The 12,856-nt window shown below is 37.8% G+C and overlaps 1 protein-coding gene across 1 annotated transcript; it reads left to right on the plus strand.

Moving 5' to 3' along the window:
- The first annotated feature begins 5,389 nt into the window (after positions 1 to 5,389).
- LOC121962932 lies at positions 5,390 to 12,836 on the plus strand. Its single transcript, XM_042513266.1, has 7 exons — positions 5,390 to 6,739; positions 7,168 to 7,323; positions 8,191 to 8,262; positions 9,752 to 9,814; positions 10,178 to 10,259; positions 12,656 to 12,768; positions 12,828 to 12,836. Exons 1-7 carry the CDS (start codon positions 5,390 to 5,392, stop codon positions 12,834 to 12,836), a joined length of 1,845 nt encoding a protein of 614 aa, XP_042369200.1.
- The last annotated feature ends 20 nt before the right edge of the window (positions 12,837 to 12,856 follow it).

A 12,856-nucleotide genomic window follows, 5' to 3' on the forward strand; every position in this document is an offset into this window, starting at 1 on the left:
GAAGATTCACAAATCGAGTAGATAAATTGCAGTAAACAGTGGATCCTAAAAGGACTAAACTCTTACTTGACAGCAAAAAAATGGCAAACCTGTGCGATAAATGGATGGGCAATGTGCAACCATTTTGATAATCAGTGTGTTTTTTTTCACGCAAAAAGTCGAACATACACTGGTCTTAGCTTTGCAGCTGTGGGGATTTTCTGTTTTTCTCTTTTATTTTATAATAAATTTAATAATTGGGGGTTTTGGATCACTGGTCATACAAAACAATCTATGTCAATATTACATTGGTCCTCATGACATTGGTTAATTAATTTGGCCACAAAATACTTGGCAAATTAATTGATATTGAACATAACCCTAACTTGCAGTGCCAATCCCACCACAAGGTCCATTTAGTTGCAGTTCTGGACGTTGTGATTAAATATCATCTTTATTATCATATGCAGTGGGCCTATTGTGCGCTTATGCAGATTAAGTAAATATCCAGAACAGCTACTACATCTCTTTTTAGTTTCAGTACCTTTAATATATCCTATAAAGAAAAGTCAGACTCATGATTTTATGCAGCCATGGGCAATACGAAGAATTCAAATGTTTCAAAGTAGAATTTTTGAAAAATAAGAGAATCTTCCTTCTATTTCAAGAGAATGGATTATTGACCAAAAGCAGTGGAATGTGAGTACCGTAACTCAAGTACTGCACTTAAGTACAATTATCAATCATCTACTAGCCACTTTGCAGATCCAAATAATCAATACAAAATGTAATCAACTATTATCATAGATTAAGCCACCCAACACTTTAAGAAGTTGGAATTTGCTCCAGGTGTACCAGCAGCAACATTAAATTGATGTACACTTTAATACATCACTATCTATAATTCAGTAATATATATGTACTTTTACTTAAGTAAGGTTTTGAATGCAGGACTTTTAGCCATCTTGTAACTAGTATTTTGTCACACCATGTCATTACTTTAAAAAAAAAAAAAAAAAAGCTGAGAATTTTTTTCCACCACTGACTAGAAGTCTTGCCACTGCATTAGCAGCTTTAAGATTTGGTGAAACGAGTCAAGTTTTACAACTACACGTGGCGTGTCATTAACAGTAAAGGCTCGTCATACTAGGACAAAGGTTAAAATACCTTTATTAGTGCTTTCAACTAAATTTTAATCTTATATTTGTCTTGATTGTGTAGAAACTCCACTATAATCAGCCCATGCTCACCACATTGAGTGTTAACAATACATGAGGCTCAACATGGGGCATCAGGAAACATTAATGATTCATAACTCCCCCCTCCCCCATCCTCCAAGATCACACAATCACCGCTGCTCTTTGCCTCCTCCTCCTCCTCCTCCTCCTCCTCTTCTTCCTTCCCGTTGTCACTCACTGGCTGGAGAAACACGCGTTTCATCCACCGGCCTGGTTTCACACCGTAAAGACAAAAAACACAGCAGTAAGTAACGTCAGCGTTTACTGACAGTAGTGTTTTCAGTCGGGGGATTAATATCGGGATTCATTTTAGAGACATTTTGGGGAATGAATGGATGTTGAGCGGTAAACAGGCGGCAGGGACTCGGCGTGAGTTAGCCAAGGCTAGCTAACGGCTAGCTGAGTGGGGCAGCTTGCTTGTGCTAACGCCGCTCAGAGCGGCTGTCACGCCGGCTGGACACCGGCTTCTGTGGTCGCTGTTTTACACCGACATTTTACTCTATCATCTAAATGAAATACTAATTCTTTAGTGCCTAATTTTTAAACGTTAATTGTGTGTCCAGTAAAATGCTAACATCCACTGACAGTGTTTCATCCTAGCTAGGACCTACTACAAGATGGCTAATGTTAAGGTTAGCAGGGCGCACCTTTTGATGATGTCTGCTCTGTGGAGGCTTTAACTGCCTTTCTTTTATTGTGCAGCATCTTGTACGACAGGTTTTTCTTTCAAACATAAGCAGTTACATTTTTGAACACTAGTCAGTGTGCTGCGTTGTTTTCAGTCGCGGAGTCTTTTTAAACAAGACATGTTTTCTCAATGAATGTAAGCAGTCATTTTCAAATATGGGCTTGTCTGTATATGTCTGTATCCTGTCAAGAGACTGAATATTACTCTAAAACTTTGAAGTCAAATTTAAGGGTTATCAATGGCAAGTTAAGCCATTGCCTTTGTCAGTCATTTGTCTTGTTCAGTGCCCTTGAGTAAATCACTGTAGCCCACTCATGGGAATTTGTACTGAATCAGACCCTGTAATTGACCTCCTTGTGAAGCAGCTAAACTGCCCAAAAAGCATCAATGGGATAAAGCATTATGGTATTTTATTGCATCAGACTCTTGGCAGAGGTTATTTGAGGTCACTTCCCTATGTCATGGCATCATGGGAGTATTCAGTGATGTGTAATATGTACATTTTGCTGTGAATATCGTCTTAATTCCCTAAAGTACAACTAAATTATATGGTTTATCAATGTTGAGCTTTTGCCTTTGCCAGTCATGCTGAAGTATCTTTGAGCAAGTCACTGTAGCTCACCCTTACTGGAGGGTTGTACTGAATCTGACCCTGTAATTGACCTCCTTGTGAAGCAGGTGAACTGCCCCCGAAGTATCAGTGAGATAAAACATTTTGCCATCTGATGGCATCAAACTCTTGGCAGAGGTTATATGAGGTCATATCCTCGTATGACGTCAAACATGAACATTTAAAGGGTAAAGCTGGCCATATTTTTAATATCAAAATCTAATTCAAAGACTAAAACGGACACTGAATTGACCCTTCCAACAATATAGTAGAATATCATAGATAAATATGTATAGTATAAACTGTATCTGTGCCATAGAGCTCCATTGTTTTCTATGTTTAAAAACTAGAAACTACAAAAAAAAGTAGTGAGCCGCACTGTTGCATTAGTATGCCTGTTTCTTCATTATGATTAACACGGGCAGTGTAATTTATTTGAAGTGAATCCCACATGCACCACTCTGCTGCCAGAAATACTCACTAAGGCACCACATGCTGCTTAAAATAGCCCATGGATTGAGTGACATTTACTAGAAACTACAGTATCCAGCTATTATAGGAAATTATTCAGCCTTTTTTAAAAATGAGAGAATATATTTGTGATTTTTTTTCCTTAGTATGAATGAATTTATGAGGTAGGGAAGACGGAAAGTATCAAGATGGAACTACCACATTGTTGATTTTGTGTTTTCAGTGTTTTTTTCTTTTACAATAAGAAATAATCTCTAACCTTACTCTTAAAAAATAAAGTAGAGCTGCATCCAAAGGGATGCATGCCAAAAGCTTACATTAGGACAACACATAAAATGATCAAATGTGGCAGAAACATCCAGCACACAAAGGCATGTGCAGCTGCCAGCATGGATTATATTCTGCATACTAGAGTGCTGTTGTCTAAGTTGTAACATCAACACTAATATGCTTGATTGGCTAATTGGATTGAAGGGTTTTTTGACAGGACTGCTTTAACAGCGAATGTTCATTTTTGATGATGAAGTGGAAAAATAAACTCTCTCAAGTGCCTTCTATTTGAAGAGTGAAAAAAAGCAAATCAAGGGAAAAAGCTTTGGGATGCATCCAAGTTGTTGCTTGTAATTCTTGCTTAATATCACTCTTCAGTTTGAGGAAATGATAGTGCAAGGGTTTCCATATTCTTCATCATCCAACACTAAAGGGGTAAACATTGAAATCTGTAAGAATGTAAAGTTTCCTGTCAAGTTATTTATTTTACTTTAAGTCTTTAACACATAGCTTTTCTTCTCTCATCTTGCATTCAGAATTTGAAAAGTGAGTATTCCTGACAACACTGACATTTATCATGTTTGAGTTTTGTTTTGTCCATTGTTATACCCTTTGTATCGGTTTCATTGTTTTGCAAGGTAGTGATTGTTAATTTTTTATTTTTCAATGGCTTGCGGTTAACTGGATGAAAAGAACGCGTTGAGCATTTGACTTTAAATACTAGTTTAAGACCAACACTTTAACCCAGGAAGGTGAGTTAAGAGCTTGAACAAGGTTTTCAAATAAACACTAAACAGGAAATGCCTTCCTAAAACAGTGTCCAAATACGTGTCAGTGGTGTTTTAGTATTCATCAGTCTCAGTAGTACTACCATTCACATATTGAAACATCAAGGGAATGCATTTCCTGTATTGCAACAGAATAATGTAACGTCATAAAAGTGGCATGGCTTGCGCAATGTCTGTTTTGATAACACAAAAAAAACTCTGTGCCTCCTGAATTAATTAGTTTGCTTGCATGAACATGTTAGTTTTTTTTTTTTTTAAATTCAGTGTCCCTTTAATATTTTTTCTTAGACTTTTTACACCCTTTTCTTGCATGCTCTCATTTCATTGTGCCAAGATTTGTCAAGTTTTGTTTATCTTTTTTTGAACCAAGAGCAATTTACAACAGAGTTATGGAAAAAATAGCTCTTAATTAAAAATTGCTTAAAATGGGAGCTTTCTTTATTTGTGAACATTGAAAAGTCATTTGTAGACCTTAAACTGCAGCTGCATTTTGTGAGTAATCAAAGAAAATAGAGTATTATGGTTCTCAGATAACAGATAATGCTGCATGGTCTCTACTACTATACATAGACACCAACTGAATGTAATATACATGTGGTAAATGCTTTTGTAGGGTTATCATAACAAGGAAGGGCTACAGTGATATAATCACACAGCAGAAAGCTACTGTGTCACTCAAAAACATACAGAATAAGACGAAAACATGATGCTTTTTACACACGTAAGTGTTTACACGGCTAAAGAATTTTAGTCAGATGTGTCCTAGATAACCTCGGTAAGTGGTTACAGTGATCGGATCACAATGCGTCTTGGTGGTCTTTTAAACTTTTAACAGGGCTGTCCACCTGTGATCAGATCACCCAAGATGCATGTTAATACCAGGTATGAATTTGGAAAAATAAGGAGCTTGTTACTTCCAAGATAGGGCCTGAAAAAAATCTCCAACTGGCATTTAGACTCAAAAGCATGAATGCCAGTTTTCGTTTTCCTTTACTTGTATTTTTGAGTTCATACCTTGTGAGCTTAGTTGGACTGTCTCCAAGGACTCATTCAGCATCTGCTGTGAATCACTGTGAATGATACTGACTCTTGACAAATCATAAACAGCATTTGCAAACATTTTTTAGATCATTTGCATCGGATTCTTCTAATTTCCTGCATGCCTTTTGTATGTCTTTGCGATTCGCAGACTCGTCCATGCAACTCCATAACAAAGAAAATGTTCGTGTTTGACACTGATAACTAGATCAATCCCTTTGTGTCTCTAAACCTTCCTGCGTCTCTCTAACTAATCCAAAAGCCTGTACCTGTTATTCTCTTTTTTTTTTCCTGCAACGGATCAAAGATGATGTCTAAGAAGATCCCCCAGTGCCCTGCACCGGATCAGTCGGAGCATGATCAGCCGCCCAGCCATTGTCAGGTGGACCGGTCCGCAAATGCAGCACTGGGGTGTAGGAACAAGGCTGAATCAGGTCAAAGAAACGCAGAGACAGCGTCATCGTCCCCAGAGAGCGGCAGCTTGAACGGAGATGGAAAGCGCAGCGGTAAAAGCCGCCGCCGCAAGAAACGTTCAGCCAATTCGGAGAGTCGCCCTGAGGGGAAGGTAGACAGTAAGCCCAAGAATGAAGAGAAGCCAGACAAAAAGAACAGCCAGCCATCTGACCCCCGTGCTGGGCTGGTTGGCCTGCAGTCTGAGTGCGCTAATGTATGGTTTGAGCGCAGCATCTACGAGCGAGCTGAGAGCCTCTACCAGTGCTGGTTGGCGAGCTCCTCCAATGGGACCACCAAGTCAAACCGGTCACCTCCAGCCCCAGGGAAACACTCAAACTCTCCAGCCACTGTAGCTCCATCTTCCTCAGGACTGGTGTGCCGCCATAGTGATCAGGTGGCCTGTCACCATGTTGTCCAGGCCGTGTGGGTGAACAAGACGACCTTTGACCAAGCAGAACGTCGCTATGTTGAAGACTCCATGCAGGTGCCCGTTCCAAACTCTCTGGACCTCCCATCCCTGCCTAACCGCTCCATCACACCTAGAACACCTGATGAAGGATATCAATCTCTCGCCCCGACACCTGCAACCCCCGTCATCCAACAAGCAGCTGTCACACCAACCAATCGACAGTCGATTAATGGACTGCCTCGCATTCCTGTGGAGCTGCTCAGAGACGTGTGGATCGAGAAACCTCTGTATGACCGCGCCGAAGCAGCCTTTTACCAGAATCTGTACGGTAACAATTCCTCCAAACGGTCCAGCTGCGCCTCCACCTCCAGAAGTAGCGACCCCCCTCAAAGCCTGGTAGAAGAGGAGGAGGAAGAGGAAGATGAGGAAATGATGGTGGAGGAAAAACGGGTGGTCCCGCAGGGTAAAGCAGAAGTCTTCCACGCTCTGCTCCCCATTCAGGAGGAAGAGGAGCCAGCTGAGGTCCCAGAGAAGGAGGAAGTGTCGGGGGCCGGAGTCTGTTACTTCAATCACCCAGACAGCGAGCGGGTGTGGCTGGACAAGTGGCGGTATGATGCTGCAGAAAGTCGTTTCCATGGTTACAATGGGAGTGAAGCTGTGGTGGTGAAGAAGGGTCGGAGGCCAGAAGCGACATCAAGTCCCTCCACCGCCCCACTGAGGGACAAGTATGACCAAACCGAGAGAGTGGAGTCGCTCCAGATATTTCCATTTGATCTTTCATTGTTATTTTTGGGGGTTTTTTTTTAATCATGGGTTCCCCCCTTTTCTCTTTTTTTTTTTTTTTTTTTATTTTTTTGAATTTGTGAACATTTTAAGTTTTTATGTCTTGTTTGTCATTGGTATTGGTTCATTCATCCTTAATTCCTTGTGGTTTGTTTGAAATTCGATTGTGTGACTGATGTTGGTATGAACCATTGTTGTGTTTCGCCAATTTAAGTTCATTCAAAAATACTTTTTGTGTTGTGCGTTGGGGTGGCTTGTAGATAAAATAATACAATAAGGTATTTTAAGATGAATAGTTTTAATATATTACAGCTGAAGTATTTTAAATAGGCTATAAATTATTTATTATATCAGGTGCTTTTAAGTATAATTACTATTATTAGAAGTAGTAATACAGATTTTTCTTTTTCCCTGACCTCCTGTGTCCTGTGTTCACACAGCCCTCTCTTGTCCCTCCTTGCTCTCTCCTCTGTAGCACCATGAGTTCAGTGGATTTTCTGGCCCAGGAGAAGATCTGGTTTGACAAACCCCGCTATGACGAGGCAGAGAGACGCTTCTACGAGCGCATGAACGGCTCCTCGCAACCAACACAGGAGGTACTCTCACTGTTTCAGAGGTTCACTTTATTTTCTGCTTTAAGTCGTCACTCCTGTCTGAATTACAAGATTGATTCAATCATTTGACCATCATGTACGTCCACATGATTTGTGTTAAATTTTTAAGTTTTATTTGTTCTGTGAATATTTTCTACCAGGGTGTATGTGGTCAAAAAAAACATTGGTATTTGATTTTGGTATCATTACCCAGCCCTCATGTGGAGACATTTTTATGCCTCCGTGCTGACGACGGCTGTAGGAGGAGGCATTATCTTTTGGGTTGCCCATCTCTCTGTCCATCCTTCTCATAAACGCTTTGAGGGAGTTTCTTTAAATTTGACAAAAACATCCATTTGGGCTTTACAATGAACTTATTAGATTTTGGTGTCCAAAGGTCACTATGACCTCGTGTCCATCTCATTCTGGTAAACGAGATAACTCAAGTAAGGCTCGAGGGAATTTCTTTAAATTTGGCACATATGTTCACGTGACCTGAAGATAACCTGATTAGATTTTCATTAGCAAAAGTTAAGACCTTGCATCTGTCTAATTTTAGAATTACTAGTTCTAATTTATTGTTAATTTCTTTTTATATATACAATTTTTTTTACATCAAAATACATTATCTGACATGTTTGTGGGTAAAAGCTTGATTCAGCCAGATTTGGACAAACTCAGACTTGTAGTTGTTTAGATTTAAAATCTTGATGCAGTTTATCAACACATGAACACATGAAAAGCCGACGATAAGAGCAGGGAGAGGTCAAATGTGCAGCACTGAAATAACAGCTACAGAGACACAATGCACATTGAATCTTTACAACGTTGAAGTTGAATCCAAATTGACTTGTATTAACTTTCAAACAGGATGTCGGAGCTAACACCATTCTGCAAGACATTGCTCGTGCCCGGGAGAACATTCAGAAATCTCTAGCAGGAGTAAGTACATATCCTGTGCACTATCTGCCTCTTATCTCACATTTTCCACCTTAACGCAAGCACTGTGCATGTAGCCAGAGCAACCAAGATCTCATTTGACCTGTACAGCACATGGCTTTAAAAGGTCCAGAATAATGAGACGCGTGAAAATAAAATTTGCCTAACCTTATTAATGTTGATTTCAATTTGATTTGTGTATTTTGCATTAATTTCTCTAGCATGGCTTGACACATTGCAGCCCTAAATGAGCCAGCATTACACCTCTAGCACACATGTACAGCTGTGTATCTGTATAGTTTTGCTGTGAAAGGACTTAATCTGCCATCACTGGACTTGATTTTTACTGTTGGAACAACCTGCTTATCAGATTATGCAAAGCAATCACACCCTTTTTAAGGATCCTTTTTATTGCCATGGCAGCTTTTTTCAAGTTTTTGTATGTTTTCTAATTACGATTCCCCTGTAAAACAGAAAATTACAGAGGGGGGAAAAATACAGAAAAACTCATCTTTGGCCATATTTGAACCTTTTGTGAAGCCAAACTTAAAAAAGAAGGTAGACCTTTCATATTTGATGGTAATAACATTCCCAGCCAACTCACCTAAGGCCTACCAGTTCATGTTGTAGATTTTCTTGAAAAAACTAATGTTAAATCTTCTATTAAATTCATGGGACTTTGCAAATTCATATGGCTGTACTCTTTTTTTAGCCCTCAGAGCTAAATGTCAGCGATTTTGTGTTTCTCTTTATGTGTATTCTTAACCTCACTAAATGCTCATAGGAATTTAGGGTTTTAAGAAAATGAAAAATAGTGGAGATATGTAGTTTGGAAAATGACATTCTTTATTCTGGTAAAAAAAGATCACATCCTGTTATTAATGTGATTACTGTAACCATTCTGCAACAGCTATTTAAATAAAAACATGTTGTCAGGTTTCCTTAGGGTGTCTTGGATGTTCAGGACAAACTTCAACCCAATCCAGTGAAAAATGAGCGATTGGTGAGCTTTAGAGTACACATACAGTGAATCACAGAAATGACTAAATTTAGCTCAGAGGGCCAACATTTAAAAAAAAACTTTTGGAGTAAAGCTATAGGATTTTGCAAGGTCCCATGAATTTAATAGAGGTTTCAACACATATATATATACATTTTTTTTTTCCAAGAAAATCCATGACATGAACTTGGAAAAGTTCTGGATTTTAGATAGGCATGGAATGACCCAACTGCTTTGATCTTATTCATTTAATGATAATATTTCATTTTGTTGCTTATAAGTCAAAATGATTTTCTTTGCACATAGGTTTAAGATAGAAGCTTGGTGGTCAGCTGAAGCATGGGTGTTACCTTACATAACTTCCCAGCTGTAAGGTGTTTCCTTGTTTTCTTGTTTGCTTCCTGTTTTACACTCCTCAGTAGCACTCCTTCAGCATGCACTTTATTCAGTTCCATCCCTTTTTCATGCTTTAAATCCCCTCCTCCCCTCCAGCTGAAGAACACACTGTGTAACAGAGGGTCTGGTCAACCTTCCCTGAGCCAACAGTCCCAGCTTGTAAGTGCCGCCAAGCCCTGTGTGTCCCTGGAAGCACCTCTGCTGCCAGCTGCTCTGTCAGTGGACCTCACACGCTGGTCTTTGAGTCCATTAGACCTGTAGTCGGCTTTTAGATGATATTTGTGTGGAGTGTTGCAGATCCCCTTCTAAGTAGCTGCCCATCACTTAAATCTCTGCCAGGTTTCATCTACAGCTCCTGTATCTCTGCTGAGATGGACTTGCGTGTGTGTTGCGTGTTCACATATGGGGTCTGCTTAATAGTCCCGGGTGTGATGAAAGGACTAATATTCTGGTTTGACCATTAAATGTCGCTCTCTGTAAACTGAGTCTATTCTTTTTTCTTTTTGTGTCTTTGCTGAGCAGAGCAGCAGCAGTTCAGCTGATCAGGGGGAAATCATCAGTCGCATCAAGAGCCTGGAGCTGGAAAACCTCAACTTAAACAAAGGTAATCTTGTTTGTTGACTTCAGTGAAATATGAATACATTTTGTTGTCTTCACAGAAATAAAATCAGATTTTTTTCTTATACATTTGTATTTTTATTACACAAAATACTATGCCTTTTTAAAAAAAAATAATGGCATGGTATACAGTGATACAAAACAAGACTTGGTCAAAATCTATTATATTGCTGTACCGTGTATTAAAACGCTAGAGGGCTTTTATTTTGAAACAGGAAGTGGCTACACAGCCTTCGGCCTCTGTCAGAGCCAAGATCTGTCAATAACAAAAGTTTGTAAAACGTCCTGTCACCGCAAGTTACCAAAAGCAGACTTGTGTCATTGTAGGGGCACCCGTTCTGTCATTTTAATACTTAATAATCAATAATGTTCAAATAAATTTTAGGCTTGTGTCATACAGCCACGCCTGTTACTTAAATAATCTGATGAGGTGATCCTCGCTTCTCCGTCCAAAACTGCCATGTAAACTGCGGGTGGCTATTTAGCTACCATGTCTTCATGGTTTGTCCAAAAAAAAAAAGGCATCATATAGTTTGTCTGAATAAAAACAAATGCCATGGGATAATTTGTAAAAACAAAAGTCATGGAGCAGTATGTCAAAAAATGTCATAGTATATAAGTCAAAAAGTGTTGTAATATAGTATGTCAAAAGATGCTATAGTATAGTATTTAAAAAAAATCGCATAGTAGAGCATGTCAAAACAATGTTGTAGTATGGTATGTTATAAAAAAATCACATTATTGTATGTTACACAAATATCTTAAAAATGCCATAGTATAGCATGTCATAATTATTTTAAAAATGTCATAGTATTTGTATGTCAAAGAAAATTTCCTAGAACAGTATGGCAAATAAGCCATGTATAATTTCATAAAAAATAGGATAGTTTGTCAAAAAAGGTCATAAGTCCCAGTATAGTATGCCAGACCTTTAAAATGCCATGGCATAGCATGAACTTTTAGTATAATATACATATCAAAAATGTCACAGTAAGTATTTAAAAAATTGTCATAGTGTGCAATGTCAAAAAATGTCATAGTACAGTATGTCAAAGAAATTACTTGTATGGTATGTCAGAAAAGGTTTATTGGATAGTTTGTCTAAGAAATGCCATATTTTACTGCCATAGTCTTAGTAGAGCATGTCAAAAGAAATTGTCATTGTGTAGCCTGTAAAAAAAAAAAAATAAATAAATGATATAGTATGTTAAAAAAAGTCATAGTAAAGTATGTTACAAAGTTATCTAAAAAATGTCATAGCATGGCATGTCAGTTAATAATTTTAATGTTTGTGGGAAAAAATAATGCGACAGGATATCATTCCAAAAAAGTCATAGTGAAGTGTGTCAAAAATTGTCATAGTAAAGTATGTCAAAAAATGCCATCGTATAGTACGTCAAAAAATGACATAGTATAGTATATCAGAAAATATGTCATAATACAATATGTCAAAAAATACAAATAAAAATCGTGGCATAGTATGCCAGAATTTAAAAGAAAGCCATAGTAAATCATGCCAGCAAAAACATTAAATAGCATAGTGTAGTATGTCAATGAAAATGTCATAGTGTAGGATGTCAAAAAAGCCATAGGACAATATATCAAAAAAAGTCATGGTGTAGATTGTCCAAACTTGTCATAGTAAAAGTATTTGAAAAAAAGTCATTGTGTAGTAATTTGAAAAGGCCATAGTATAGTCAAAATGAAAAAATGTCATAGTATTAAAAAAAATGTTGTAATATGTCAGAAAAATGTTTTACAAAAAAAGCCATAGCACAGCATGTCAAAAAATGTAAATGTCATACTATATCAAAAAATGCTAATGAATAGTATGTAACAAAAAAAAAAAAAAAAACAGTATGTCCAAAAGTCACAGTAGAACATAACAAAAAATACCATAGTATATTATGCAAAAAACTTCAGTAAAAAATTTCATGTAATAGTATGTCACAAAAATGTCTTTAAAATGCAATTAATATACAAAAAAAGGATTAAATGCCATAGTATATAGTATGTCAACAAAGTCCATCATATGGTATGTCAAAAATGTCATAGTTGTTATGAAAGAGTCACAGTATAGAGTACCAAAAAGAAGTCATAGTATAGTATGCCATTGTCAAACATGTCATTTAAAAAACTCTTATCATATGTAATAAAAATATTGTCAAAATGTCATGCATAGTATGCTTTACTAGAACTGACTTTTAAATTGATTTCAGTATTACATGTTAATGGTGTATCATTGTCTTACCTGTTATCCAGTACAGTCAGTGAATACATGATGAGTTCAGTATTTATTGTAATACTTTGTTATACACATCGCTACACTCACATGTTGGAATTTTTACCATTGCTCATTGATTTTGGTCCTCTTTTTTTCAGTGGTGGATGACTTGAAGGCTGCACTTTCCAAACTGGAATCTCGGGTGTCTGTTTTGGAGAAATCTCCTGCAGCTGTGACTGTGGCTCCCGCTCCTTCAGTACCCTACACAAACGTGAGTTTGCAGTTTTTAATCTCACGGGTGATAACTGTGTGTAACCCCCATGAATTTAGGGTTACTAAACATATATCTCAGTTAGAGG

Source organism: Plectropomus leopardus, chromosome 3, assembly GCF_008729295.1.
Source record: "Plectropomus leopardus isolate mb chromosome 3, YSFRI_Pleo_2.0, whole genome shotgun sequence".
Taxonomy (NCBI): Eukaryota; Metazoa; Chordata; class Actinopteri; order Perciformes; family Serranidae; genus Plectropomus; species Plectropomus leopardus.